Source organism: Anticarsia gemmatalis, chromosome 8 (assembly GCF_050436995.1).
Source record: "Anticarsia gemmatalis isolate Benzon Research Colony breed Stoneville strain chromosome 8, ilAntGemm2 primary, whole genome shotgun sequence".
NCBI classification, from domain to species: Eukaryota; Metazoa; Arthropoda; class Insecta; order Lepidoptera; family Erebidae; genus Anticarsia; species Anticarsia gemmatalis.
The window spans coordinates 12178492-12206478 of NC_134752.1; the positions used below are offsets into that span (position 1 = coordinate 12178492).

Genomic DNA, 27987 nt, shown 5'->3' on the forward strand with positions numbered 1-27987 from the left:
TATTCCAGGCGTTTCCAGGAAAGGACATTCATCATTTTGTTTTCATTTATCACGACCTTTATCTTTCTATAGATATACATACGTAATACGACGCCTGTTAGAAAGGAAGGTTGAGGCAGAAGTGAGAAGTAGTCCATCTAGAGCACCCGTACGAATAGCACCTAGACGAAAAGCCTAGTTCACGTAGGGCACCCATCAGTATATGTATTTGGCAGGTGCTATCCGAACGGGTGCTCTAGATGGACTAACTCGGAAATTACCATATAAATTTAGTAAGACTTTTCTTAGCATGACCCGGCTATCGAGCCCGAGACCTCATGGTTAACAGAACACTACTGTCTACGCCACAGAAGCAGCCTGTGATTTGATTAAAACGAAAGCTATTAACACACATTCGCACCGTTGCCACGCGGTTAATATCAAGAAGCCTGCTAACAGTTCAATAGATAAAATCAATATCATCACATACCTATTAGCCAAATAGGACAATGACCTTTCATACGATTCTTTTAAACATCTTTAGCGTATCAACGATTTGACACTACATATTGTTTTTATTGATATCCCTTATCATACGATCTTTAGCGGTCACAACTGATAAGTTGTGTTTGTTTATGTTTTACATATCAGTGAGTGTCTTTAAAAATATCGAGAGATGGATAAGATGGGGAGAGTTTGATATTCTGTAGCTACGATCACATGAGTTGAGGAATTGCACTTATGAAATACATACATACATGACTTAGTAAGAAAACAGGATTTTTTAGCTTTCAGACTAATTTTATTTTCTTGCTATAGGTACCTAAGTATTAACAACCAAGTACAGGGCCTCCCTTCCCATGGTATGCCCTTACGAAGGCTTGTTCTTGAACGAAACACACATGTTTCGTTCAAGAACACATGAAGCACACAATAAATAGAACGTAATTCATATACGTGTAAATCTGTTTAATTTTTCAGTAGGTTCTATCATTTTCTTTTCCAGTGTCATGCACAAATAGTCAAATATCGTTCCTATTAATATATGTTTAACGCTATCACGACTACATAGAAATCCTCGTTCCACGAACACGTTTCCGTCACGTTGTTCTTGGAAGTGTACGTTGGAAGCACTTGAAGTGTTAACTCGTAACATTACGACTATTACGAGAATCAGCCGTAAGTCGAGGTGACGGCCGCAAATTATTGCCAACATTTAATACACGACCTTTGCTGTGAGAATATTAAATAATAGACTGATAATATTGGATAATGCTTAGGGCATTTCTATTTCAGGTATTAAACATAAATAAGTGTTATTTAAGTGGGTTTTACCTCATTAAATATGCAATATTTAAAGCATTCCCAGCGAATTTACAGTCAATGAATGCAAAACAAGGAAGATTTTCCATTCCTTATCAGGATTTTAAGAGCAGCCAAGTTGGTGCTAACGCTTCGACACTTCATCCCAACCAGTTCCCTTAAAAAATCTTTACCAAGAATTTCATAGAAAATATTATAATTTCAATCACTTCTGACGTCATCATCCACCAGATTTATAACCATGAAGAAACCACGATCTTAAATGGCATATAAATCTGCCCAGATACTCAGAATCTCGTGAAAGCTCGTGCAATATTAAAACGTAAATATAAACAAACAGTTTGCGTCAGGGAAGCGTATCTTCGCTCGTATTTCAGTCAGACCGCGGTCTGGAATCATACAGTCATGACTTATGGCTTTATACTGGGTATTTTGAACGCACGCATACATAAGTAGATGCAAAACTACAGGTACTACAGAGATTAAATGCTGGAAGCCAGTGTTATCATAATAATGAAATATTCTGAATAGAATGTAACTTCGTTTTTAAAGGTAACTATTAACAAAGCTAGTAACTACTTCAGAAAGAAACTCATTTTAAAAATAAACTTTTCCGATAGATAAAAATTGTTAAATCACATAATAATTTTCATATGTAGTCATTGTCATTTCATCAATATACCTAGCGCAATTGTTGCGAAGAAACGCTCTGTTAAATAGACGGAGACCAGAGTGTGTCTGTCGAGTCCAGAGAATTAAATCGTATTAGAGTAAAGTAGGGTAAGTAAAAACACTTTAAAGTCTCTATTCTGTGGTTTGTAGGTCTTATTATACCAAACAAAAGTCCGTTTCAGCCAGCAACAGCGCTGAAATATCCGTCTCTTTTCAATTACTATTAATACAAAAAACAAAACATCAATCAAAATCTATTAACTACTTAATCAGACATATTACAAGACAAACATATCTATTAGCCGACCGTCAAAGCTATAGCCACTGTAGCCAGTATAGTTCAACAACTTCGTAGAAAGCCTTCTATGCAAGGTTCGCAATTGGCGAAAATATCGAAATCCAAAATTTTATATGACAGTTACCCTCAGATTTATGCAGTTGCCGGTAGTCTGTGTAATAGAACTTCTTTATTTTGGAAATACATATAATTAATTATTAAAATCAAGATAAACCGTACTCTATTTACTCCTAACCTATTTTTTTTTTCTTCAAACTACTTTTATACACTTACTTTGTACTACTTTTGCATGAAAAAAAAGATTTTATATTTAATTTTATTTTCTATAAACCGTACTCGGTTAATTTTTTCTTAAAGAATTTATTGTTTGAAGTGCCACTTTGTATCGTAAAGGACAATATAAGCTTCATCTGAAGTAAATCTAGTTACCAAGACTCTCTACTAAGTTGTTAGACTATAATAGCGAAGTGTTTGTATGACATCACTAATCACATATAGATTCAAAAGTTATTCTTTTTAATTATAGTGTGTACGTCAATTGTTCGGGATTACGTTTGAGATGAGGCCCATCTGGTATACCTACACATCTATTGAGGAATAACTAAAATATGTATCGCTACTGTTTTAAGATTTTTTTTTAAGGAAGATAGATAATATATGTACCACGATTTTACTTCCACCTTTTTTAACTTAGGCACGTCAAAGGCTGCTTCGGGCGGCTTTAACCACTTTGACACTAGGTTGACCACTAACCACACGATAAGAAAAATATGTCTTTTGTATTTCGGAAGCTTGGAGCTATTTGCAATAGCACTGGATCCAGTGTTTTAAAAGGTAAACCAAATTTTATAGGTAAACTATAAATTAAACTTAAAACCACGCCTTGTAACCGACAAACGTCACTTAATTGTAACAATCTTTACAAAATTATTTGCTTCAATCACATTAATCTTATCAAACGCGACTACAATAGATAATTTCTTTCAGTCAAAATACCTGTAACATAATGTATGTGCATGTGATTAAATACACATCCACACATCATCTGAGTATTCTAATATAAAACTCCCATATGGAAAATCCCACATCCTGTATCCTAACATACCTAATACAGACATACAGTCAAAAACCCAAACATCAAAAGATTTTAAAAGAACAAACGTAATCTGTCCGTGGACCGTCAACAGGATAATTCTATAACTATGTTCTAAGTTCTAATTTAATTATTCTTAGTTCAGTTTCCGCCTTCCAGACAATGTGGAATAAACTTAAGTACCTATAATAATATATGAATTAATATTATTTATTTATATCCTTATTATTATTGTAAACAATTTTATTGTCGGCTTATAAAATCTAACTAACTTGTCCTAGCGTGTAATTATTAGGTCGGGGAAAAAGTCTTTTCGCATTACAGTATGTATGAACTTGTAATAAAATCTCTTTGGCTTCAAGAATCACAAATGAGTACACGGTTCTTTAGGTTTCTTTCAGTGAGCTCGTGAGGTACCTAAATATCGAGCTTTTTGTGTAGAGAAAATATTTTATTGCAAGTTCATTCGTACTATAATGCGAAAAGACTTTTGTCCCGACCTAATAGAATGAAATAATATAGAATTTGTGAACAGAGCGTCTGATCCCGGATCTTCAGCTATCTTCATGCTAGACTTTGACAAAATCGGTGAGATAGTTGAGCCTTGAAAGCGTAATACACGACACAAACAGTAAAACAAGTAAAGATGTTTTAATTTTAATGTTTCATGATATTTCACTTATACGACTTAATACATAAAAACCAGGACCTCTTCGAAATGTAACATTATTAATTTACTTTAATAATATACTTAATCGCTTAACGGACCTAAAACGCGATACCGTATTTGTTACCCGGAGTTTACTCTTTTCTTTAATATTCTATTTTATTCTACAAGAAAAGACGCTAAGCAATATTCATATCTACTAGTATAGAACTGACGTTTTTAACTTTACTCTCAGACCATACATCGAGTATACCTCCCGTAGAAATCTAAATATACTAACAATACGCGACGGCGTCTGCATATGACGTCAGATGCGAAAATAAACCAAGAATACGTGAAACTGTACGTTTTGTGAACCATAAATTCTGTGACGAAACTACTGCACTGGATTTGATATGATTTCGAAGTAATTTATTCGCGGCGTGTGCATATACCTACTAATGAACATATTTTTTAATACTTTAAAGAGTCTCCTGCGCCGGCGAGCTATGCTATCATAAACTGTAGAAATAATAATGTTCTATTTATTTAATACTTCACGCCTCTCATACCCGGAGGTGTAGGCAGAGTACTAAAATACATCGATCTTATAGGAGAGCGAACCTATTTCTATGAAACGGGATGGTAACCAAATTCCTGACAAATAACCCATTCGCACATTGACCGAACTAGAATTGACCCTAAGACCTAACGATTTGAGTTCGCATACTGAATTTGTAACTAAAGAATTGACTATTTTCTTCATAAAAAAACGTGTATTGTCTAAGAAATACAATTTTATTCTATTTTCTCGGTGTCAGCATAAAAATTGCAAGTCGTTTTTCAAGTTATCTTAATGAATTCATTTAAGGCTTTAAGGACATTCTGCACCGAATGACCGTCACAAAGGACGTGAAAACCAGTTCTTATTTATTTTTACTTAATCTACGTTTAAGATAAAAATAGTTTATAAAAACTTTGTTTATAAACATAGTTTGCACTACAGACACTTAATTAACTCAGGACCACGTGCGGTTCGAAATAATTAATAACAAGAAGAAAAATAACTAGGTAGGTACCTACCGTTTTCTTTGAATTGAAAAATAACTAGGTATTCCTAAGTCCAATGAAAGCAAAAGGTTTTAAGACTGACGAGTCTTAAGAATCAACTAAAGAAAAAAATATGAATGACTCGTTCAATAGCGTGACTAGTAAAATCTTTTTGCTCCAAATGGTAGCACAATAGATGATAAATAACACTAAACAAACTGAACTTTTATACACAGTAGCAGGTAAAAAGCTGTTACATTGAATTAAAGATTACAAAAATACGAGTATTACTGCTAAATATAAAAAAATAAAACACATTTTTTATATTCAGACGATTTTTCTCATGAGCTAAAGGCTAAATGACTTTATTATAGTCATAAATAATTGTTTCAAAATAGATTTCAGTAACCTACCAACTAATCGACAACGACGCATAGGCTTCCTACAGTTATGGTTTTAGACAAGTTAAAAATTATAAACTAACTTTAAAACTATAAACTATTATAATTTCTGGTAACTAAATCTTATAATTCCAAAAAACACCACCCATATTTTTTTTCCTTCTTTGGCCAGTATTCGAAAAAAAACATTTCAAAACATTCAGTTAAGACACTGATCCTATTTAAATAAAGCACGAACAAAAAAATCATGACACTGACATTGAATAAGGGAGCTTACACAGTTGAATGCGCTTACGCATCGCTTATGGCGAGACAAAGAGAGAGCTAAATGTTCTGGAAGTTTCCATTGAGTAGCATTCACTGTTACGAGTTTCTGTAAGCTGCTCTATGGCGGTGTATGGCTATTGGGTTGAATTCGTTTTAACTGTAATTCACAAGAAGTAAGTTGAAATTGTCCGTTTTGAGATTATTCTGTGTGTATGCCTACTGTCTTTAGAAGATATTCATTGCCAACATTTTAAAAACCTTATTAATTTAGAAATTTTAAAAACCTTATTAATTTAGTAGCGTTTAAAAATATTTTAAGGGCATATCACAATGTATATTCTTCGACGTACGTTTTTGTCCTCCATAATACATTTCCAACTATCGCATTGAACACATTGTTCAATGCGAATACGAGAGGTGTTAAAAGTATCGCAGTTTGTACAAACTCTTATTATTTATGATTCAGAAATTGTTTTCTCGCTGGAGCTTAATCTTACCTAATTGTTTTTAAAAAGATAAATTATACCTACAAAATGTTGACTAACTCCGTGACAAATAATAAACAGTATGCCTATTTTGCGCGTTCGGTAGTGTATCTGTATATTGTGCAGTCTCTTGGACACTATAAACAAAGTCATGCACAGTTGGCTGTTTTCAATGAAACTAGCCGCCGTACCCCCAATATCGGCCAGGAGGGACATTTATATGTAACTCTTTACTTGTTATACTGTAGCGTCAAAATCAAAAGAAATAGGGTGCCCTTTGCCATTGACAAAGAAACTAAAACATGAAGGTCATCTAAACGTGTGCGGGGTTTCCCAAATGTAAGATTCATTTATTATTATTTATAACCGTTGGATTCTAAGTATTATAGCTTTACATATGATACCTTTGTAAATATGTTCGTTGTTCAAAGAATAACGCAAGATTCCTCTTCTATGAATCGTGGAATTCGTAATTTTAATACGTTTTCATTAGAAAATCGGTTGACACAAAATACTATCTTTATAGCTTGCTTAAAACTACAGCAAAATTTGAGTTACAGTAACGATATAAGTATATGGGTCAATTTACAAAACAACAGATAGCTTAGTAAGTAGGTAGACTATAGGAAATCCACTCTATACTGGTGATGGTAATGAAAAACGGCCGTAACAGAGCAGTTGTTTTAACTACAACACTATTTAAATCACTGAATAGACAGTCTCATTAGTCATTATAGGTATTGTGTTTAATATAATCAATTAACAATGTAGGTTAAAGCACTTTCGGAAAGATCTTAGCGTGGTAATTGTAAAATTGAAGTGTAATGACACGCAATGACAAGTTTGGCGGTCTAGATGACATGCGAGATGAGCCACAGCATCCGTTCCGTAAGATAATGCTTGCATCCTATTTGGAAGTCTTCCCAGTCAAGTAGGTATTATTTTTCGTTAATTATTATTTTTTACGCAAAGTTAAAAGCCAAATCTTAGTTTGAATGTTTAACATAAATAAACGTCTTTAGTCGGTATTGCTGAAAAACACTCGGATAATAGGTTATTTTTAGTAAGAAATACACATGTATGAGTCAATCTAAGTTTCATGTACCTATGAATTAAATTAAGTACTAATACATTATTAACCTAATGTTATTCAGTAGTTTTAATTTGAAACAGTTAATTTGTTACCGTCTGACATCTTCACAAACTTTTTAATTTATGTAGTAGGTTATAGGATTTTTATTATCTTACTGATCAATGAGAATTTTCCCTTTTAGTCTTCTTTCCTTTTCTACCACACCCTATTAAAAAGAGAGGTAACTAGGCTGTAAAATCAGTGAGCCACTAGAAAGTAGAGAGTGTCAAGTGGGCTGTTATCACTGGATTTCCCACTATCTAATGATAAGGCTTATCTAATCTATATATTGTTTTAGATGTGGCTCTTATATCTTTATATGAATTACTATGGCTTTGTACCTCATCTTGTAAAGATTTGTTGCTTTATCAAGGCTGAAGTAGTATTTTTTATTGTAGGTATACACTGAATTTATTTGATTGTGATAATTGGACTGTCTCTGAAAGATATCGGGCTCCGAATGAGCAAAAAATTTTAACAATCTCGAGGAATAGAGAGGTTGCAGTCGTAAGCCCTTGTAGCTCAGAAAGCAGGTAAAGCAGTCTGTCCGGCACCAGATCTATCTAGTTCTAGGTATTGACGGTTATCTGTTAGTTCAGGTTATTAGAGGGAATAGAGAGTACATTTTGCTCACATCATGCAAACACTTGGACAAACATTCTCCTACTTTCAGTGAAAGTCACCATGGTCGAAAATCGGTTAAGAAGACATTACTATTGCATGAATTTTGTAACCATGATATTAAAAAGAGAAAATAATTCGGTTGTTTTCTTCTAATACGTACAAAGACGTCACACAAACTTTTATTCTTATACTGTATCCGTCACTAACGTGTAATGTAGCGACAGAAATAATTTCGAACGTAACATAAAATACAGTGACGCGATGACGGTATAATTTTTGGCCGTAAAACTGAGAGTGTACTCTAATTCTACGAAATAAATAATATTAGATGAAATATTGTGGGATTCCTACCACTATTCCATTAGTTTGAACTAGAGATGTGCCAACTAGTAGACTCTAGTTTGCTGGTACTGGAACATCCTACTAATATTATAAATGCGAAAGTTTGTGAGTATGTATGGATGTTTGTTACTCTTTCACGCAAATGCTTCTGATCCGAATACGATGAAATTTGGTATGTAGGTAGCTGAAGACCAGAAAAACACATAGGCTACTTTTTATCCCGGAGTTTTCGAGGGATCAGGATTTACAAGGGAAGGGTTTCCACGCGGACGAAGTCACAGGCGGCGTCTAGTAATGTTTAAATACAATACGATAATGCTCTGTATGTGTATAAAAATCAAAATAACTTAAGTCCTAAGTATCAGAGAACGAGAGTATACTTATTTAAGATTCATGTAGAGACGATGTCTCGAAATTGAGTTATTACTTGTGAACAAATTAAAATGAATCGTTAAATTCGACCTTGGTAACGAGACATACCATATCTTTATGTAAATATTATAAGTAAAATTGTTTTACAATTGAATACACTTGATTTTTCCTCGTCCTAAATTATCCTATTAAGATCCTGACTACATGGTAACTATAGCATTTAGCTACGATTGCATAATTACTTTTGATTTAACACACATACAGTTTTATATTAATGTAAATTAAACTCACATTCCTACATAAAATCACGTCTTTTTCTCATAGGGGGTAGGCGGAGACCAGAGAACGCCACTTAACTTCCCATTAAACTTTGAAATAAATATTAGTATCATGAATGAATGTCAGCTGATTTATACGTATAATCTATGCACCTTAAGGTTTTGCTATTAAGGCAAATCTTATTTATTTATGTGATAGGATTCTTTATTGTTCCAATTTGCGTATAAATCAGCGTTCAAGGAAGTAATAACATCTTAGTATCTTAAGTTCCACGAAGACTACGTAAAGTCTATTTATTACCTTAAGATAAATCGATTCGAAAATCATTAGTCGATTCATTTAAGTTTAACCGACTAATATTAACGATTAAAGGTTAGGAAAATTAACAACAAGAGTTAAAAATCGTATGCTTTCTATAAATTTCATGAACTGTAGATTCGATTTTATATTAGAACCGATAGAGCCATGCTCATCAATGATGTCATATCATCTCAATGACAGTCAATCGCGGTTTCAGTACAAATCACTGTTACGTAGACTGTACTTATCAGACAGATAATTTTAATGGCTGGATTTAAACATATGACAGGAAGGAGATAGTACCTATTACAATAATATATGTTTGAAGACTTACTATACAAACTATTTAAAGTAAGTAGGTACGATCAGTTTTTCAATCTAAATGAACAGAATTTCCAAACTTTTCTTTGAGAATGTTTATTCTAGCGATAGTTTAAAACGTAATTTAACAGAGTTCCTATATCACATGAATGAATATAAAATAGAGACGGTAAATAACTATTTTATTCAATTTCTAGGTCAAACTGATCGAGTTATTTCTCGAAGTTTCATACGTTATAAAACGCCGAAGTATCGATAGATAAAAGAAATATTTACATACATTTTTATAAATAACACGCGAGTGAACCCACTGCCTGTAACTAGTTCAATACAAATACTTTAAAGAAGTTCCAGTCAGCTGTTAGACACTCAAATTACAGTGACTCATAAACATATTTTTAACAATCAAGGGCGTTGACCTTATCATTGACTAGAACACCCGAAACACGACTTATCGATCACAAGATAAGCATACAAACAAATACACACATCGAATTTACATTATTTAACTTAATAATGCACAAAATTGAACTTCAAACACACGGATTCCGGTCGAGCAAAACACAGTTCATTCATAAATTCCATGACGTCGAGACAGTATGAAAACATAAATGGAAACATAGTTTTTTAAGTTTCGACGTTCGAATACGTTCAAATATAACGGTACTTACGTCCTTTATCACCACCAACACAGTGTCCACACAATCAGCTGTTTCCACACGAAAAAATCACACAATATATTTGTAAACGAAGGCACGTGCGGCCGGCTTCACATGCAATACACTTCTGAGTGGTGGGCATTCAGTTTCGGTCGCCGCACGACGAGACGCGGCCAACCGCGCCTCTGGCCATTACACACATTTTTAAAAACAAAAAAAAGAAATTTCGCTTCAAAAATAATGACTTCTTTTTTTCAAATGAAGACGCGCACTCACTCCGAACTTCTGTTAACGAATGATAACATTTCGTGTTAATTATTCTACTGTTTACATTTAAGATATAAGCTCTGTTTGTCTGTAATTGAGAGATAACAGCGGAATTTTACGTAATAATTTTAATACGGTTTGCAAATAACTGACTTTTTATATGAATTTGTCAAGAATTGACGGGACAATGACATTGTCGGTGTAACAAGGTTACGTTAAAAAAGGTTTTATTAATTAATATACCATACTAAACGGGACGTTGTAATTATTTGCACTTCTTTAATAAATTAAGGTGCCTTACTAGAGATTAATATAAAAAGAATAATACGGTTCTTCATTTTTAAATCTTTACTGTGCACCCTTAGATAAATCACTTTATATTACAATTCTTAGTCCTGCAATTAGGCCTAAGAAATAGGTAAACGATTAAAAAAGTATGAGAGTATAATTACAGCTCTACCAATCCGATTTAAGAAAATAGGCGTGATAATAAAGAAAAATAAAACTTTTAAAAACTAAACAAAGAACAATAAACCATAGCAAAACGTAAAACAAGTAATGTATTGAATACCAGGCAATAAATTAAAATGAATTATAATTAAAATCCAGTTTAATCTGGAAATAACTAGCTCGAACTGTACTGCACAAAGAGAAGAAAGGAGAGACTACCACTAGTTACTACTGGTTGCATTATATTATGTAATATTATATAGAGTCGTTAATTACACGGGCAATTATTACTTTTACTCTAATTACTTATATTTATTTAATTTGATGATAATGGGTTAAACAAAAAATCTATAAAATATCGATGTCGTTTTATGCTTTTTTAAAAAGGTTTTTAATAGTAAAAATATTTTCCTGATTTTATAAAATCTTCCCATAAGATATTAAGAGCCAGTTTCACAACAAATGGATAAGTTTCCGGTAGTTTAACTGAGAGATAAATTTACTTATTAAGTGATGAAATCCAGATTAGATAAGTAAGTAAGTAAGTAAAGCTTAGAAAATAGTGTATTATAGACATATCTTTTCTAACATTGACTCTTGTGATTCTATCTACATATAATATATCTTGTATCTGAGATAGGTTGTCCGCTAGATTATATCCAGCTTAAGAAAATGCTTCTCATAAAGTCGTGTGACAAACTTGCAAACAATAAATGATCTCATATCTGTTTAATCGTTTTCTGGGAAGCCTACAGATTATGCGATATTCGTCAGTAAAGAAAACCTTATTACTAGATTGTTAGTATTAATAAATTAATCTTAACATAGCGCCTGACAGTATTTTAATAAAACACTGCACGCGACCCTTTACCGTGTTAATTAATAAATATCAAGAAGATCTGAGAAGATTATAACATTAAAGTCATCAGTCAATAAAAAGTAAAATGGTTAGATACAGTAGTAAATACTTAATTTGTTTATTTTTAATTATATTGATAAACAATAAGCAGAACTTAAGACCCGACACTTCACTTTCAAAGTTTTCTACCAACACTTTCTTGATCGTTTTCTATGATAATAATTAACTCTTATTGATAGTCAAAGACTGCAATTATAGTCCGCCCGGGACCAAGATCGCTGTATGATGTGTATTCACCCAAAATTTCGGCTAGCAAATAAGGTACTATAAATCTTAAAATATTATTTAGTTTGAAGGACTGACAACCAGTCTTACCGAGGGGTATCGTATTATAACCCAGGTAACTGTGCCGTGGAAGTCTGATAGGCAGTCGCTGCAACATATTACCTACTGGTATTCATCTGCGACTGTCAGTCTGGAAGCCGACTCCAACATAGTTGGAAGAAAAGCTAGGCTAATTGTTTGAAACCTTTAAATATTTATAGCATGTGAGGCCCGTCTATAGTAGTATAAGTTGCGATAGTTCAAAATCATTAATTATAACATTAGTGACAGAACACAAGTTCACATCGTACAAGTGATACAATTGTATCCGTGTTTGTTCTCATATCAACGTTACTTCAACACAACGATAAATAATATCGCGTGTTATACCTACTCGTGTATTGCTTGTGATAACTGGAGTTTAAGAAAAGGTGAGGTCATATCGTGGATATAATATTGGAAATAGGCTTCTGGCTCAATATCCTATCCAGGTTTGAGTAGAGTATCGATATGTCTGAATACAATCCATGTACATGTATGTAGAGCCTTTCAGAAGATAGGTAATATAAAGATGCGTAGCTAACACAGATTTCTGTTTCAGGTAAGAATGGGGCTAACTTATTGCCTTCAAACTATGCTTGTCCAGAACTTTACTGACATCCTTTCTATCTAACTAAAATCTTATGCAATTCCATCAAAACAACTCAGATAGAAACAGTTTTGTCCTGTTGTGCTAAAAATATGTAAGGTACGCATAAAACAGTAAAGTACTATTACTTTATATTTATATATTTTCGAATCAACTACGTGTTAAGGGGAAAATACGTCTTAAAATAAAAAGAGAGCAATTTAATGAGAAGACGGGAACAAAATGGTGCCAAACGCTGTTTGGAAATCCCGTCCGTAAGAAGCAGTGGCACTTAAAAGTGTCATTGTATTGTTATTCATCGTGTGCTGTTCACAGTGTCCACTTTCCTCGAAACCTTCGCAACATGACACCGAACTATTTGTTTTATGTGTCGAAACTGAGTTCCAGATAAGAAGAATTCGTTGTTTATCGGATTAGAAGTAAATAATGGTTTAGACAAAACTTATTGCAAATCGAAGATGTCTGTGAATCTACGATTTGCGAAAAGTTGTTGCGGTAGAGAAGTCACAGGCAGGGAGAGATAGCTTTTGTATCTATTTTGAAGTAAGGTATCACTATCTTGTATCATTGATAGATTATATAAACACACAACCTATTTATTATAATTGTCTTACAAACTGATTGGAACTCAAATGTTTCCTTACCAATTTTTTCTTTATATATTAGGCTATGTTATCGTATCTCGCTTATCGACTTACCTTGTCTACCAAGTAAACCATAGTTCGTCATAGCAAGAGAGTAGTACTATACATAAAGGAGTCCCCATAATGTTCTTTTTGCTTTTTCTAATAAATTGTATTACCAGACTCCAGGCTTAACCCCTCCTTCATTCCGGGAGGAGACCTTTGCCCAGCAATGGGTAATTTAGTAGTTAAATTTATTATTTTATAGCTGACCCGCGCAACTTCGCTTGCGTCACCTAAGAGAATGGGTCAAAATTTTCCCCGTTTTTGTAACATTTTTCGTTCCTACTCCGCTCCTAATGACCGTAGCGCGATGTTATATAGCCTATAGCCTTCCTCGATAAATGGGCTATCTAACACTGAAAGAATTTTTCAAATCGGACCAGTAGTTCCTGAGATTAGCGCGTTCAAACAAACAAACAAACAAACAAACAAACAAACTCTTCAGCTTTATAATATTAGTATAGATTATTACAATTTTTACATTAATTAAATGTATTTTACAACTAGCTACTCTAAAATATTACTCATTATAAATAATTGAAGCCATCGCGACACCTCATATTTGTTCTGTTTCGTTAATTACCCGTATTATGCAAAGATAACGCTACATTGTGTCATACATCTGATTTAATCTTGTACAAATATGATTTTAGAATTTTTAAGACGTTACATGATAACGTTGCAGTTTCTGTCACTATGGACGTCAAAGTTAATTTCTTTTACGGTTATTCACGTGTTATTTGTCTCCTAAAATCATGATACAAACATGCTTAATAAAAGGACTTTGACCAAGTGATGATTTGCATTGAACTTTAAATTGCCGATACATGTTCCGTCGGTACAGGGAACAGGCCTACCTATGTTCAAATCACAGTTGATGAATCTTTTGTAAATGACTGAGCTGACTAACCAATACTTTTTGTATAAATCAACTGGTATTTATTACTTCTTTAATAAAGTCATCTAATTGTAGAAAATGCGGCCCTTCATTTAAAATATTGTAAGACCCGGCTCAAATGCTACTAAGTTGAATACTAGAAAAAATATAAGAGTCATTTTTCTGGGTTTAATATGGTACTAGGTACGGAATAAAACACAAATAAATCAACCATGCAATTTTATTAACATTTGGTTAATCAAGAATAACAATAACTTTATCTTATAATATTACAGAGATTACACATCAATATTTTATATTAATGTCGTTGGAAATTTTGTGCAACATAGTGTAAGTACAATTCCTTTAAAATTATTAAAATTTTCTAAATTGTGCACTCTCTATTCCTTACGTGTTCTTACTCTGTGACCATAGGCCCTTAGCATCCGAATAATAGATAATTAATTTTCTAAAAATATTAATTTTATTACGAAAATGTATATATAAATAAAATAAGTGTATCGATGGTTTTTGTCGATAATTTTTTTCACACTTACTCAACCCGTACTTGGTCAGCGTGGACTCAGCGCTTAATCCCTCCCTCGTTTGGAAGGAGACCTTTGCCCAGCAGTAGGACAGTACCGGGTTAAAAAATAACACTTAAAATAGTCACAAATTAAATTATAAGTGGAATCACGCTAGCACAGCCTCACACCCATACATCTAAAGTAACATCAAACCTTCACCTTTGAAATAATGAATCATAAAACCTGGTTGTTCTTAACAAAGCTTCAGAAAATATTGTTGTATTATCGTAAAAAATGGCTTCAATTTAAATCAGCAGACGTTTTCATACAATAGCTTTAAAAAAGTTCGGTTATACATCAAGAAATATTTTGTAAAATGTATCAGTATTGTTCATCAGAGTTATTACGTATACTAAAAGTGTATAATTCAAAAATGTATTATAATATGATGAGTTTAAATGTGTATATTAATATAAGTACAAGTAGTCTTAACTAGGGTCTGGTTATAAGTCTTAGTTCTAGAAAGACACCTGCCTTTTGTTACGCAAGACGATTTTTGCCAGTTTTTTACCAATATGTATAATGTAACAAAAAATAAGACCCTTTCCAGACTTAATAATTTTAGAGATAGTAACGTCGCCTACAAACTTCTTACCGACCTCGGCTTGCCCCGGGGTACTCCGGGGTTAACATTTTCTGAAAACCTTCTTCGAAAATCGCTCTATCTGTTGCTAAAAACCGCGTGAAAATCTGTTGATTTTGGGATTCGCAATAACAGACAGACAGAGAGATATAGTGGAGGTCCTTACATAAAAATATATCCCAATAATTGTCGAATCGTCTCCCTAAATCGTCTTACATAACAAACGATTAGCGTCAAAGATTATTATATGGATTACATTTGCTATGAGTACAATACACTGTGTACATATCACTTGCTGCCTAAATACACTCCTCATACGGCGAGGATTATCTAAATTGCCTTAAATTGATGTTTCATTAAAATAAACGTCGCAATTGACATTCTCGCCTCCAATTGACTAACAAATTGAAATAATTATTTGACTACAAAAAATAAGGCAACGGCGACTGACAGTGTTTGATGGTTACATTGTATATTAATTTTGAAAAAGTAGTTTTAGTTTCATAAGATTGTATATTGCTTGAAAAACTAAGAATATACATTATATTATAAAAAAGGAACTGACAGAGATAGAGTTTATTCTGGTGTTATCATAATATTATTCTCAAAAATCGATTATCGGGTTATCCAATGTTAATAATCCATACAAAGATGCTTTTCCGAGACGGTCAACAAATTATAAGACCATTTCAAATACCTACTTTGTACGAAGTTTACGAAATAAAGGATATTATGTTTTATTGAATTTGATCGATTATTTCGATAGATTGATAGACATTTATAAAAGTCGAGTTTAAATAAAGTTCGATAGATATTGATGGAAAAGTAATACGTGTAATTTAAATCTTAAATTAATCGGAATGTGGGCAAGAACATTTATAATCGTTAAAAAGATAACTCATATTTTCTATCGTAACTTTAAGCACGATATTATTTAATACTCTTTACGATTTCAACAATTTGGCATTTGCAGATTTGGTAGTTTCTACCTCAAATCACTTTTAACGTCACTGGCTGCACCAAAATTGGTGAAACAAGTCAAGATTTTTGTTATAAAAATCCTCTTTCACTTTGAAAATTTAATTCAAAATTACCAATTGTAATATCAAGTACAACTTTAGAAATTAGAAATTACTTATTTATGGGAACCATTTCAGTGTTGCTTAGTGAATTTTCTTATACTGAACTCCTAAACTATCAATGCAATTTATGCCTATGTGCAACTCTTTACTTGTCTTTACGTCGTCATTGCAACGTACCTCCAAACCTATCTGTTCATCAAACCAAACTAATTTCTACATTAAACTGTGTTTGTTTCTTGTTCTTTAAAAATCTAAACCTCTAGTCAAAGTGCCATTTTGAATACAAAGAAGACCTCTAAAAATCGGGCTTAAAATAATCGGGAAATTCATTAAAATTTTACCGTTTGGAGAAATCTTATCAAAATGTCAAATTTATTCGTCGATTAAAGACATATGACGGTAGTAAACTTGACCTTTTGAGTCCTTTTCTTTATATTCATTGAATAAAAATTACAATCACGATATTTTCTTGACTAGCATTCTCAAGCCAATAAATTATTTAAAAAGCTGTGCCCAGAAAATGAGGTCTTACGCCATGGTGATTGGTTGGTTGGTTAATACCATATCTCTTCTTTCCTGGTAAGATTTGACTGGCTGTATGAGTGATATTAGTGCTCCGGACACGATGATCCAGCCACCAGCTAGGTAGAATGACAGTTCCCATGAAAATGTCACGTCGAAGATGAAACCTAGAAAAAATTAAAAGCAAGATTAATAAATTACGGTTTTTTGTGACTGCTTTGTCACTAACAATTTCAAATGCCGAAAAGTTGATTAATTATGTCTATGTTATAATAATACAAAAAAATATTTGAAAGTGATTAAGGCTTTCTTTGGACCGTATTAAACAAGACCTTCGTCATTTCGCTGGAGTATCCTTACCTCTAATTTTCATCGTGTTTAGGATCCGTTAAATTATAATATTATGTGTACAAGTCGCGAGAGTTTAAAATCGTTAAAGGAGTAAAAAATATTTTTTATTATGTTGTTTGAGGTTGATTAACTACATAAACTTTAACTAGTTGTCAGTCAGTTGATCTTGATAATAGGTTTTAATTAGGCAGCTTTCCCGTCATATTAAACTCTCGAATTGCGTTGAACATCTTACCTGACAGAGGCGGTCCAATAAGATGTCCGATGCCCTGAGCGAGCAACACAAGTCCATACGCCGAGGTAAAATCATCCAAAGACACCAGTTTAACAAGAAGACTTGGTGTAAAAGTGTAAGACGCTGCGAAAAACAGGCCAAACGCCCCGGCCGCAGAGACGAGAACCCAGTAGTTGGTGGTGGCTGCTGGTGGGATGGCTGCCACGGCTGCTCCACTCATGACCAGGCATACTGCGTAGAGGCCACCGATTGAGACGCCGGGGAAGTCTCCGATCCAACCTAGGCCGACCTGTAATCGAAATGAATTTGTCATTATCATTGACAGTTCCTCTCTTCCCACTGTATACGTGTTTTACGTACGTATTGAGTCTTACCCAAATATTTAGGTGTTTATTTTAAACAATACTTAAATATATAATTGTGCCAATCAACCCATTCTTCTGCGCAATAGTTCAACAATTTTAGCATTCGGGTCTGAATTCAAAAAGCTTACCTAATTTTGTGTGATCATGTATGTAATCAAAACTTTTAAAACGTAGTCACAGTATTTGAAGTAAAGCATGATATTCAGCCTTTAAACGCGAAAATATTTACGTATTTTCATAAGTACATGGAGCATAAGACTGTCAAATACCGCCTTGAAACAAGAAAACGTATCTACACTAAACATCTGCAACAAAATCATAAAACCCTGACACCTTTGTCAAAATAATAATATGACAAACAAAAATAACATCGCCCATTTTCACGTAAATAACACATTTAGAAATCCGCAACAGACGGAATTTGGCACCACTGACCAACCGCCAGACGTTTGGAAACTGGATATTGTCTATTTTAGTTCCACAACAGTTATATGTCAAAGTCATCAGCTTTGAACCTTGGAGGACCTGCGCAGACAGAGTCCCGTGACTCAAGCGAAGTGGTAAATATCAAAGATTTGCTCAAAATAGACCGATTTATCAAAGGGCTGGCGAGGAAACGGGTTTACGTAAATATGTTAATGTGTCAGAGTACTTAAATTAATTCTTAGTTGATTTATGCTGGGCTCTAGGTGTAGAGTAAAACATGAACGAAGATAGATATCTAATATCATTTAATCATTGCATATACATAGTGCCAGTAAAGCTAAACTTTATCGTGTAGCTGGTCTGGAAAAAGTCTGGATTCTCGATTTCTCGATAAATTTATACTGAAGAGTCTACTCTTGCAGAAGCAAGATACTACTTATTCTTTATTATATGAACGATCGTTAAGAGGTTGACATGTCTTAAGGTACTCTGAAAGGTTCAGATCGCATCAGGGCCTATCAATATTATTTTATTAAAGTCAATCTACTTGAACGTATTAACAGTTTTTCAAGAAGGTACTTCGCAAAAATGGGTTTATCTATCATCGTAAAATAACACAAGCAGTTCTAAAATTGATAAAACATTACTCATACAGGAATTGAAGCGTCAAATGTAACGGCTAGTCCCAGCTGTTGCCGCCAAGGTTAAGTTTACATAACGCCGTCAAATATTATACATATACCACGGATTTTTTCTCCAGTATTGGCTGTTCGCCAGACCGGCGTTTGGTAGATTTTCAGACTTCACTACAGACGAGTTAGGCGACAAGCCAATGAATTACACATTTTTGAGAAAACACGTAGCTTCACTCGTGCAAAAAGTTTCATTCCTCGTTGCAATCGCGTAGGGGACGATTTTTTAATAAAACATATGCCTACGTTTGCCGCACTCCAACTATCACTAAGAAAAGTGTCACTATAATCGGGTCAGTTGTTTACCCGTGAAAGGAAAGAGACAGAGAGAGATCTCATTTAGAATATTAGTAAGAATTTGAAAACGAATTGCGGAAAATCTTGGCTAGTCAAGGGAATTTAGAAACAGCAAGCATTTTTCAGTAGATAAAGAAATTCCTGAAGCATTGTTTTACTGTAATCAAATTCTATTAAGGCGAGACTAGAAGCGTTGAAATTCTTTAAATGTAGATGAAGCCAAAACATTATGAATACTTTGGATTTTTATCTGTAAATATTTGTTGTTAATGTGCCAAGTAAAGTAGTAATAAAGTAGAGTATATTATATCAGTATGAAAGAATAACACGTGGTGAAGGAATGCAAGGAATCATAGCTACTTAGTTGTAAATACGGAATTATTTCAGTGATTCACGATGTCATGTGACTTTCAGTTTATAGTCCCATCGTTTAATGTGCGGGAGAATTAAATACTGAATAACTGAAATATTAGTCACAATTAGCAATATAATTAGCAGGTAGTCTCATAGGAATTCTTGGGACTATGAAGCTGAAAGACGTTTGGATATTTTGTTTGATTACAATGGCTGGAAAACCCCGATAACATTTTGTTCGAGTCAAGATTCTAACTAAACATAAAATGTATGGCATGTATGTACCATAGAAGCAGTCTATCTCCTCTTTTTTCGAAAATAAGGCTAACCTTATCAGTATACATAAAACATGGTTTTCCCACACAACTAAGCTGTTTTTAAGATAAGTTAAATTGCTGTGAGAAAACCATATGATTATGAATTTTCATCATCAAAAAATGAGGAAATTTTCCTTAAATCTTACCTACATTTATAAGATTCATACTCACCATTCCTATAGTATTAGTAATCCCAATCAAGCTGAGTACCCCGGCGCTGTCATCCTCACTGTACCCCACTTGTACCATATGCTCAGCGAGATAGAAGTACGGTACTATGAACCAGATGAACAGAATAATAGTGCCGACGCAGAGCAGGTTGAACGTCATCTTCTTAAAGAGGGATACGTTGAACATGTCTGACAGGCACGTCACGCAGTCATCGGACCAACTCTGAAAGAAGAATAAAAGGCTGATTAGAAGAGATTAGAGTGATACTTAGACTATTATGGCTATAGTTAAAAATTGGCGAAATGGTGATCAATAACGCAATTGACGTCCGCAAATCCTGGGCAACGACTAAGTCATTGCCACGAATGATGATGAACGAAATAGTTCTCTTATGACCTGACTGATGTTTTAGTGCGAGAAAGCCCGTAGTAGATTAGATAGTTAACAAGTTGCCGAATTGAGAACCTATTCATTTTTTTAAGGCGGCTAATCTTTTGCTAAACAAGAGAACAGTAAGCTAGGATGCGCTATCTTTGCCTCCTTAAATTAGCCCCATAAAAACTAATAATGCACCTATAGACGCAATTATTAGTTTATAGTCACGGTAAGTATACTATAAAGTTGTTAACGACTATTGTTTATTTCACATAATTTAAGGTAGTACTGTAATACATTGAAGTAATTCAAAGCCTTCGGTAAGTTCAATAATCATATAGGGCTTATAGAACTGTAAAAAAATAGAGCATCTGCACCTCTACCTACCCTTGAGGGTAAAACGTGATGATAGATAAGATAATATTATTTTCTAACCTTGCAAAGTTATGCTAATTTCCCGCTATCGGTCACAATAGTCAAGATCTTAGCAGTTCATTCCGGACATGTTATAATCTTTGCATATTATAAAGTCTTACGAGATTTCCCCCAAGTATAATTGTTGCAAAATTTTCCGCGTTGCGTAATAAAACAATCTTATATACCTATAGCATTTAGAATTGATTCGGTTAATGCAGTTGCTGTGATAAATTTAAATGCTGGAGTAATTAAATCGGCTATTTGGCTAAATCTTCGAATTATTTTAGGGTTGAATGACGTCTTAGGCGATGGATAAAGCAGATAGGGCAAGAATATTTTTGGCAAAGTGTCGAATTTTAGTATTCTTAACAAACCTTAGCCAAGATTTCGTTCGCTCAGCTATGTAAGACTTTAGTACTAATGTATGTAACTATAAATCTATCTTATTGAAAACCTTGAATATTATAAACGGAATCATCGAAATCGCTGTAGCTATTGAACGTATAGGGTACCTATTGGCAATGTGATTCATGTATTATAATCTTAAGTACTTAGAATAAACCTATTAAGTGCTGGGCATGGGTCTCCTCCCGTAATGAGGGAGGGGTTAGGCCCAGAGTCCACCGCGCTAGCCAAGTGCGGGTTGGGGACTTTGCATGAGCTCAAGAAATGCGCTGATCAGTTTTAGGGCATGCAAGGTTTCATCACGATGTTTTCCTCTATGTTGGAAGAAGTGATAAATATTTCTAATACACACATAACTTCGAAAAGTCATTGGTGTGTTACCTCGGGTTCGAACCTGCAACCACTCACATGGGAGGTACCAATTTATACCACTCGGCTATCGCTGCTATAAGTACTTAACTAGTATTATTATAAAAACGTACCTCTTCCTTCTCATCAATAGTAATCATGGAATTCTTGAAGATATCAGGACATGACGACGCCTTCAACCTGTACCCTTTAATATTCAGCATCGCATTCCTATGACCGATAGAACTGAGCGGCATTTTCAAATCTTTCAAGTAATGATGGTTCACAGACAACTGCTTCTTGAACCAATCTCTCCTATTCACTTTATCTTTGACTATATCTTTGTCATCCCTGCATTCAGACTTACAATGTCTTAGCAACTTTTGAGGAGTTTTCAGTTCATACTTGTCAGATGGTTTTTCTTTATCATATCTTTCGGAATTAGTTCTATGTATCACTTGTTTAGTATATTTGACGATAGGCGGGTCGTTGCTGTCAATGCTTGGTTCTTTAGGCAAGAGTTTGTTGTTCCGATTGATGGCAAATGAAGGGTATTTTATTTCAATGCCGTATTCTCCGCTTGTTTTTTTTACTAGGGTGTCTAGAGTTGCCATGGAGACCTGAAAAAGGGAAAAGTTAAGATTAGTGATTAATAGACTTGACCGTGCAGTAGTTTTTATCGAGCCTTTAATGAAGAGGTAAAAGTTTCCTTTGACAATATTAATGTACCTTCATAAATATTTTTTTTCAGCCTTCTTACAGTGGAACACAACTTCATCGATGTAATAAAATATTTTTTTTCGCCACGGTAAGCTACATAAATAATTATTTTCTATTGGTAGAATATAGCATATTTTAAATATCCAAACATACCAACCTTGTCGCTATAAGTAAGGTAAGTGGGAAGATTTTCGACTGATTGTGATTTAGGCGTTACTTTTTGGCACTTCTTTAGCTTCAGTATATCTTGATGACGTATAATGCTCTCAGCCTCTTGTTTGATCACCTTCTCAGGAGACACACCCCTTTTTATCAGCCCTCCCATACTCTTACCGCGCGTTGGAGCATCGAAATCAAATACGTATGGATTGGAAATAGACGCAGAACTAGCTGACTTGTCATCTTCTTTCTTAAGCTTCCCTTCATCTCTGCTGCTTCTTTGTCGTTTCTGTTCTAGTATCCACCATTCTGGGTCTCTCATGATGCATCCACATACACATAAGTTTAACAGCGTTCCTGACAGCAAGAGAATCGTACCCCTCCAGCCGTACTCATCGATCCAATATTGTGTTAGAGGAGCGTAGATAAATGTGCCTACACCTGTACCACAAGCGCCTAAGCCAACGGCCAAGTTTCGTTTCTTCTCAAACCAATACGCAATAGATACAACAGCTGTAACGTAGACCAGCCCAAGACCCAAACCAGCAATAACTCCAAATGTTATCATCATCATTTCTATAGTGGTCGAAATCGATGCCAAAACAAACCCTAAAGTTGAAATCAGACCTCCCAGTATAGTCATACTTCGACATCCATATCTGTCTACTAAAGCACTCATCACTGGCCCAGATAGAAGTGGGACAGCAATGAAAAGGCTGCCAATCCAAGCTGTCGTCGACTTGCTTGCTTGGAACTCATCCAAAAACTCAATGTAGAGTAGGCCAAAGGAGAAACTGATGCCATCCGCGATCATGGATATTACGAAAGAGGATAAAACAACCACCCATCCCCATCCTCCGTCTGGAATCCCTACTCCCCCTTTTTCGTTTCCTTCGTCACACTTCTCAATGTCGTTTGGATTTTCTGTGATTTTAACTTGACTGCTCTTCTTTGGTTGTGGATTTATTTCAACACTCGGTTTGATCTCTGGTTTATTCTTTGGTACTATCAACAATCGATCTTTCAAGCTGATTTCTATATCGGCACTTGAGAAAGAAGCAGTTCCTACACTGGTAGTATCATCTTCTTCCCCTTTACAGATACCTGAAGTAGATTCAGATAACAATGATTCTCGCACTGCACCGTCTCTAACAATTTCTTTATTTTTCGGAGTTCTACTATGTCTCAAAGTAACTGGTTCCCAATTTGGTTCCATATTAAATTTTGTACTAGAAATAATACCTTGGAAATACTGGCAGTTGTAGGTTTTGCTAGGGCTTTATTTAGTGTCTTAATCTTGGGTCTCGGGCTGAATATCGACTGGCCTGTCGAGCCACACTGTTTAGTTTTAAAGTATTGGGCTTGTTCTGGTCAGGTACCATTAAGGACCAGGTTGAGGGTGTCCCGGGGTCTGTGACGTCACCCATACACGCGTGTTGGCGGTAAGTGGCGCGCTGCGCCACACCAAGCTCCTGAATTAGTACACGAAGGTGTAGAGCGCGTATGACGCGGGTTGTTGATTTACCTGTGAAATAAAAGAACATGGTGTTAGACCAGTTTGCCTTTTAATTTAAGGTCTAGGCTAGGCTCTATTCCATCTCTATTAAAGACCTCCCGCCTAAGGATGTATCATATTATTATCATCTGTACTTATTTCATTATACCATACTACGCAGTAATCGTCTACTTAGATATTCGTTAAAATCCTGTTAGGTATCTGTTATTTGTCTCATAAGGTCCATCCGATATTTATTAACGAGCATCTACACCGAGACTCGTTAAAATCCTGTTTAATTATCTAATAAACAATTTATTGCAGTTTTAATTACATTTAGCGATGGCGTCAGATTTTACACTCGTACATTTGAAAGCCATTACTCTATACCACTATCCGTAACTCCGACATAGCGGAGGCCGGCGGTAATCAAATAAACTTGACGACAAGACGTAAATCTATTTAACGCCAAGTGTTTAGGTGTTGACTAGAGTGCTCGGAACTAAGTATTTTTTCTTTATAGAGTTGGAAACTTTTAGGACATTTTAAGATTGGAAACATTCCGGGTAAGTATATACTTATATCAATAAGCTAGTAGGTAATGATCTACTTACAATAATCATATTAGATCCTTATTCGTATTTTTAACGTCCTTATAAGTATTTGTAACATTAATTTGAAGTCACAATTTCCATTACATCGTTTTTTATGTCGATTAGTAAAGAAATGAAACAAATCAAAAATATTAATACCTCACTTTGTAACACATTGATAATTCAAAACTAGCACTCACTTCAAACTAGTCAATACTCATACTATTTGAGAACTATAAGCTCTATAAGAAAGGTGAAATTCAAGGACGGACTTCCCATAACCCCTTTTATCGTTCCGTCCCCTTATTAAAATATAGGTGCGTCTGTAGAACTTAATATCTTAATAGCTAATACATAAGTTTCAAGGTAACCTATAATTATACCAAGTTAAACTGACGTGACCAAGCATATTATTAGTTGCTATGAGATTGTTCATGGCGTTTAAAATAGAGATGAAACGGATATCCGGTAACTATCCGGTATCCGGCCTATCCGGCGGCTTTAATACTATCCGGCCGAATACCGGATAACTACTATTCGGCCGGATAGACATCCGGCCGAAATAAAAAAAGATCTGGATAAAAAAAATTGTTAAGTAATTATTTACTTTATTTAGTAAGACTTAAGAACTTGAAATTTTCAAATAACAATAGCACAATGAAATAATAACCTAAAGTCACGCACGTGTCTGCACTGCAATCGACACAATAAGTCAATGAATGAAAGAATTGCTAACTTCGCTCATCAACGAAAAGACCCGAATCAAACCGAGGCCACCCGGTCGTTCGCACGTCGCCTACGCCAAGTGTGTGTGCGCTGCACCAAACGGCTAAGGTCCGCCGAATATTCGGCGGCCGGATATCCGGCTATCCGGCCAGGTGGTAGGCCGAATATCCGGTATCCGGTATCCGGCCAAACTGCTATCCGTTTCATCTCTAGTTTAAAATACCATTTACGCTTATTACATACATAATATCACGGCTGTTATAGGAAAGTGCATGAAATACAGACACGTTTTACAATGAACAATTGTATTCCAATTTAGTAGGGGGTGAGCACGTTACCAAATTTCGGGCTTCTATCATCATTGCTTAGCCTTTTTTCCAAACTTTGTTGGAGTCGGCTTCCAGTCTCACCGGATACAGCTGAATACCAGCGTTTTACATAGAACGACTGCCTATCTGACCTCCACAACCCAGTTTCCTAGGTTACAACACGATACTCTTCAGTAAGACTGGTTGTCAGACTTTCAAGCTTCTGACTGCTTTTAACTACTGTCAAAGATCTTCGAAATTGACAGCCGAGGCCCACAATGTAACGTACCTTCCGAAACACAGAGGAACTAGATATGTATGAGATGGTCACCCATCCACATAACAACCTCGGTAACCGTGGCTTAACCTCAGAGATCGATCCGCGCGGCTGTTGTTAATTAAGCCACGATAGTTTCGGGCTACTATAAATTACTATTAATAGTAGCCGTAGAAATGACCGATAGAACTTTGCCAAACGCGGGAATATATCCCGAGATCTTATATTCAGCAGTCGGATACACTACGCTAGTTTATGCTTTTGGGAACTACCACCATCTCTCTTGCTGCAGCTAAATAACTGATTAATTGAGATTTAAATATATCTACGTACAATTAATACTGCTAGATATAGGTAATATTCATTTTGCAAATTTATATTCTGAATGAAGGAACAAGCGATAAGAAAGGATTTTTTAAATTTTGGCTCTGAGAGGGTAAATTTGAATACAAATTCCTAGCGTAGAGATCCGCAGGAAAAATCAAGTTATAGTAACTATATTGTGAAACATGTTTCAAGACACACATAACAAAATAAATATGAAAGTTGCTCCGAGATCTAGCCGAAATATCAGGAAAATTAATCCTTACAATCTTAACAGCATTTAAATCTACTCTTGTGGTTAAATAGTAATACAAGTAATATACATATGTACTTACCAGTTGCGATAGTTTAACTAATATCACAATCACCAAGCATGCTCTCAATAATCATAGAAGCCAAAAGTCACGAAGGATAAACATAATTTTTATTATACCTATCGAAAACACCAATTATAATAATGCTTACCGTGAAATTATACATTAAAGAAGCAATTTATTGATAGCCGATTGACCTTTGCCTTCGAAAAGGCCACGTTTAATTAATTAGGAACCGTTTTTGGCGGCTATCTATTTGATAGGCGCCAGGCTGGTATATCAGTGTATTTATCTTAGGCTGTTTCGAACCTAAAGTGATTAATATTATAACTTAGTTTCGATTACTGACTCTACTTTTTTCGTACTGTTAGGGGCCAGTTTGATTTACTCTGAATAATTTATTATTACCGCGATTCGTGTCGATATTTAGCTGAAATGAAACAACCTATAAATTTATATTGGTTTCATTGTTTTTAAATCACAAATTCTAACTAATCCACTGTAAATATTTAATCCAATATTTCATTTTTAATCATTTATTTTAATTTGAAGTCACTCTGAAGTTTTATTTTATGGTGCCTTGTGAAACATAACGTTTTACTTATTACTTTAATCACTAACTGAAAAGATTATACCCATTAATAAAAACTAATGGAAAACAAAACACTATTATTAAGCCATTATAAACATGTAAGGGTAAATATCTGTTATTTTGTAAATCCGGTTACAACCGGTACAACACACGCGGGAAACCAAACAGCTGATCACTTTTTGGACGTTTCATAACCAAAATCAAACAGAAGCACTTGAGAAATTCATACAAAATTGTAGTAATAGGATTTCCCACTTACCTGAGTTAACCTTTACGGAGCAAACTAGACACAAGCAGTCAAAACGATATCCCAATGGTGTATACGGCCGACATAGAACCTCGATCGATACAGGGTGGCTGGGTGGCGCCTCCACTCACAACCAAACATAGTAGACCTCCCTCCCCCTGCTATCACCATCAAATAACGAACAACTGAAGGGAATTCCCACACAGGTTAGGGTTCTAGGCAAACTGGACGTGTCTAGCGGCAAAGCCTTATTACGTAGCCGTGACGTAGCGAAGAAAATATTGCGTTAATGCGAAAATAGGTAGAATTCTTGTTATTTTTATACCTTTTACTAGGAATTGTATGAAGGC

General features: G+C 34.6%; 2 protein-coding genes across 2 annotated transcripts in view; both read right to left on the minus strand.

Moving 5' to 3' along the window:
- LOC142975114 (monocarboxylate transporter 14-like) overlaps nt 1-10549 on the minus strand; it is a 44615-nt gene extending 34066 nt beyond the window's left edge. Inside the window, exon 1 of the mRNA XM_076117801.1 lies at nt 10256-10549. The gene's annotated coding sequence lies outside the window, so the exon portion shown is untranslated. The remainder of the gene's footprint in view (nt 1-10255) is intronic.
- Nucleotides 10550-14578: 4029 nt separating this feature from the next.
- LOC142975115 (monocarboxylate transporter 14-like) lies at nt 14579-27968 on the minus strand. Its single transcript, XM_076117804.1, has 6 exons — nt 27650-27968; nt 22760-24286; nt 22017-22502; nt 20338-20559; nt 17716-18004; nt 14579-17296 (listed from the first exon to the last, which is right to left on the minus strand). Exons 2-6 carry the CDS (start codon nt 23975-23977, stop codon nt 17136-17138), a joined length of 2376 nt encoding a protein of 791 aa, XP_075973919.1. The 5' UTR covers nt 23978-24286; nt 27650-27968; the 3' UTR covers nt 14579-17135.
- Between the last annotated feature and the right edge of the window lie 19 nt (nt 27969-27987).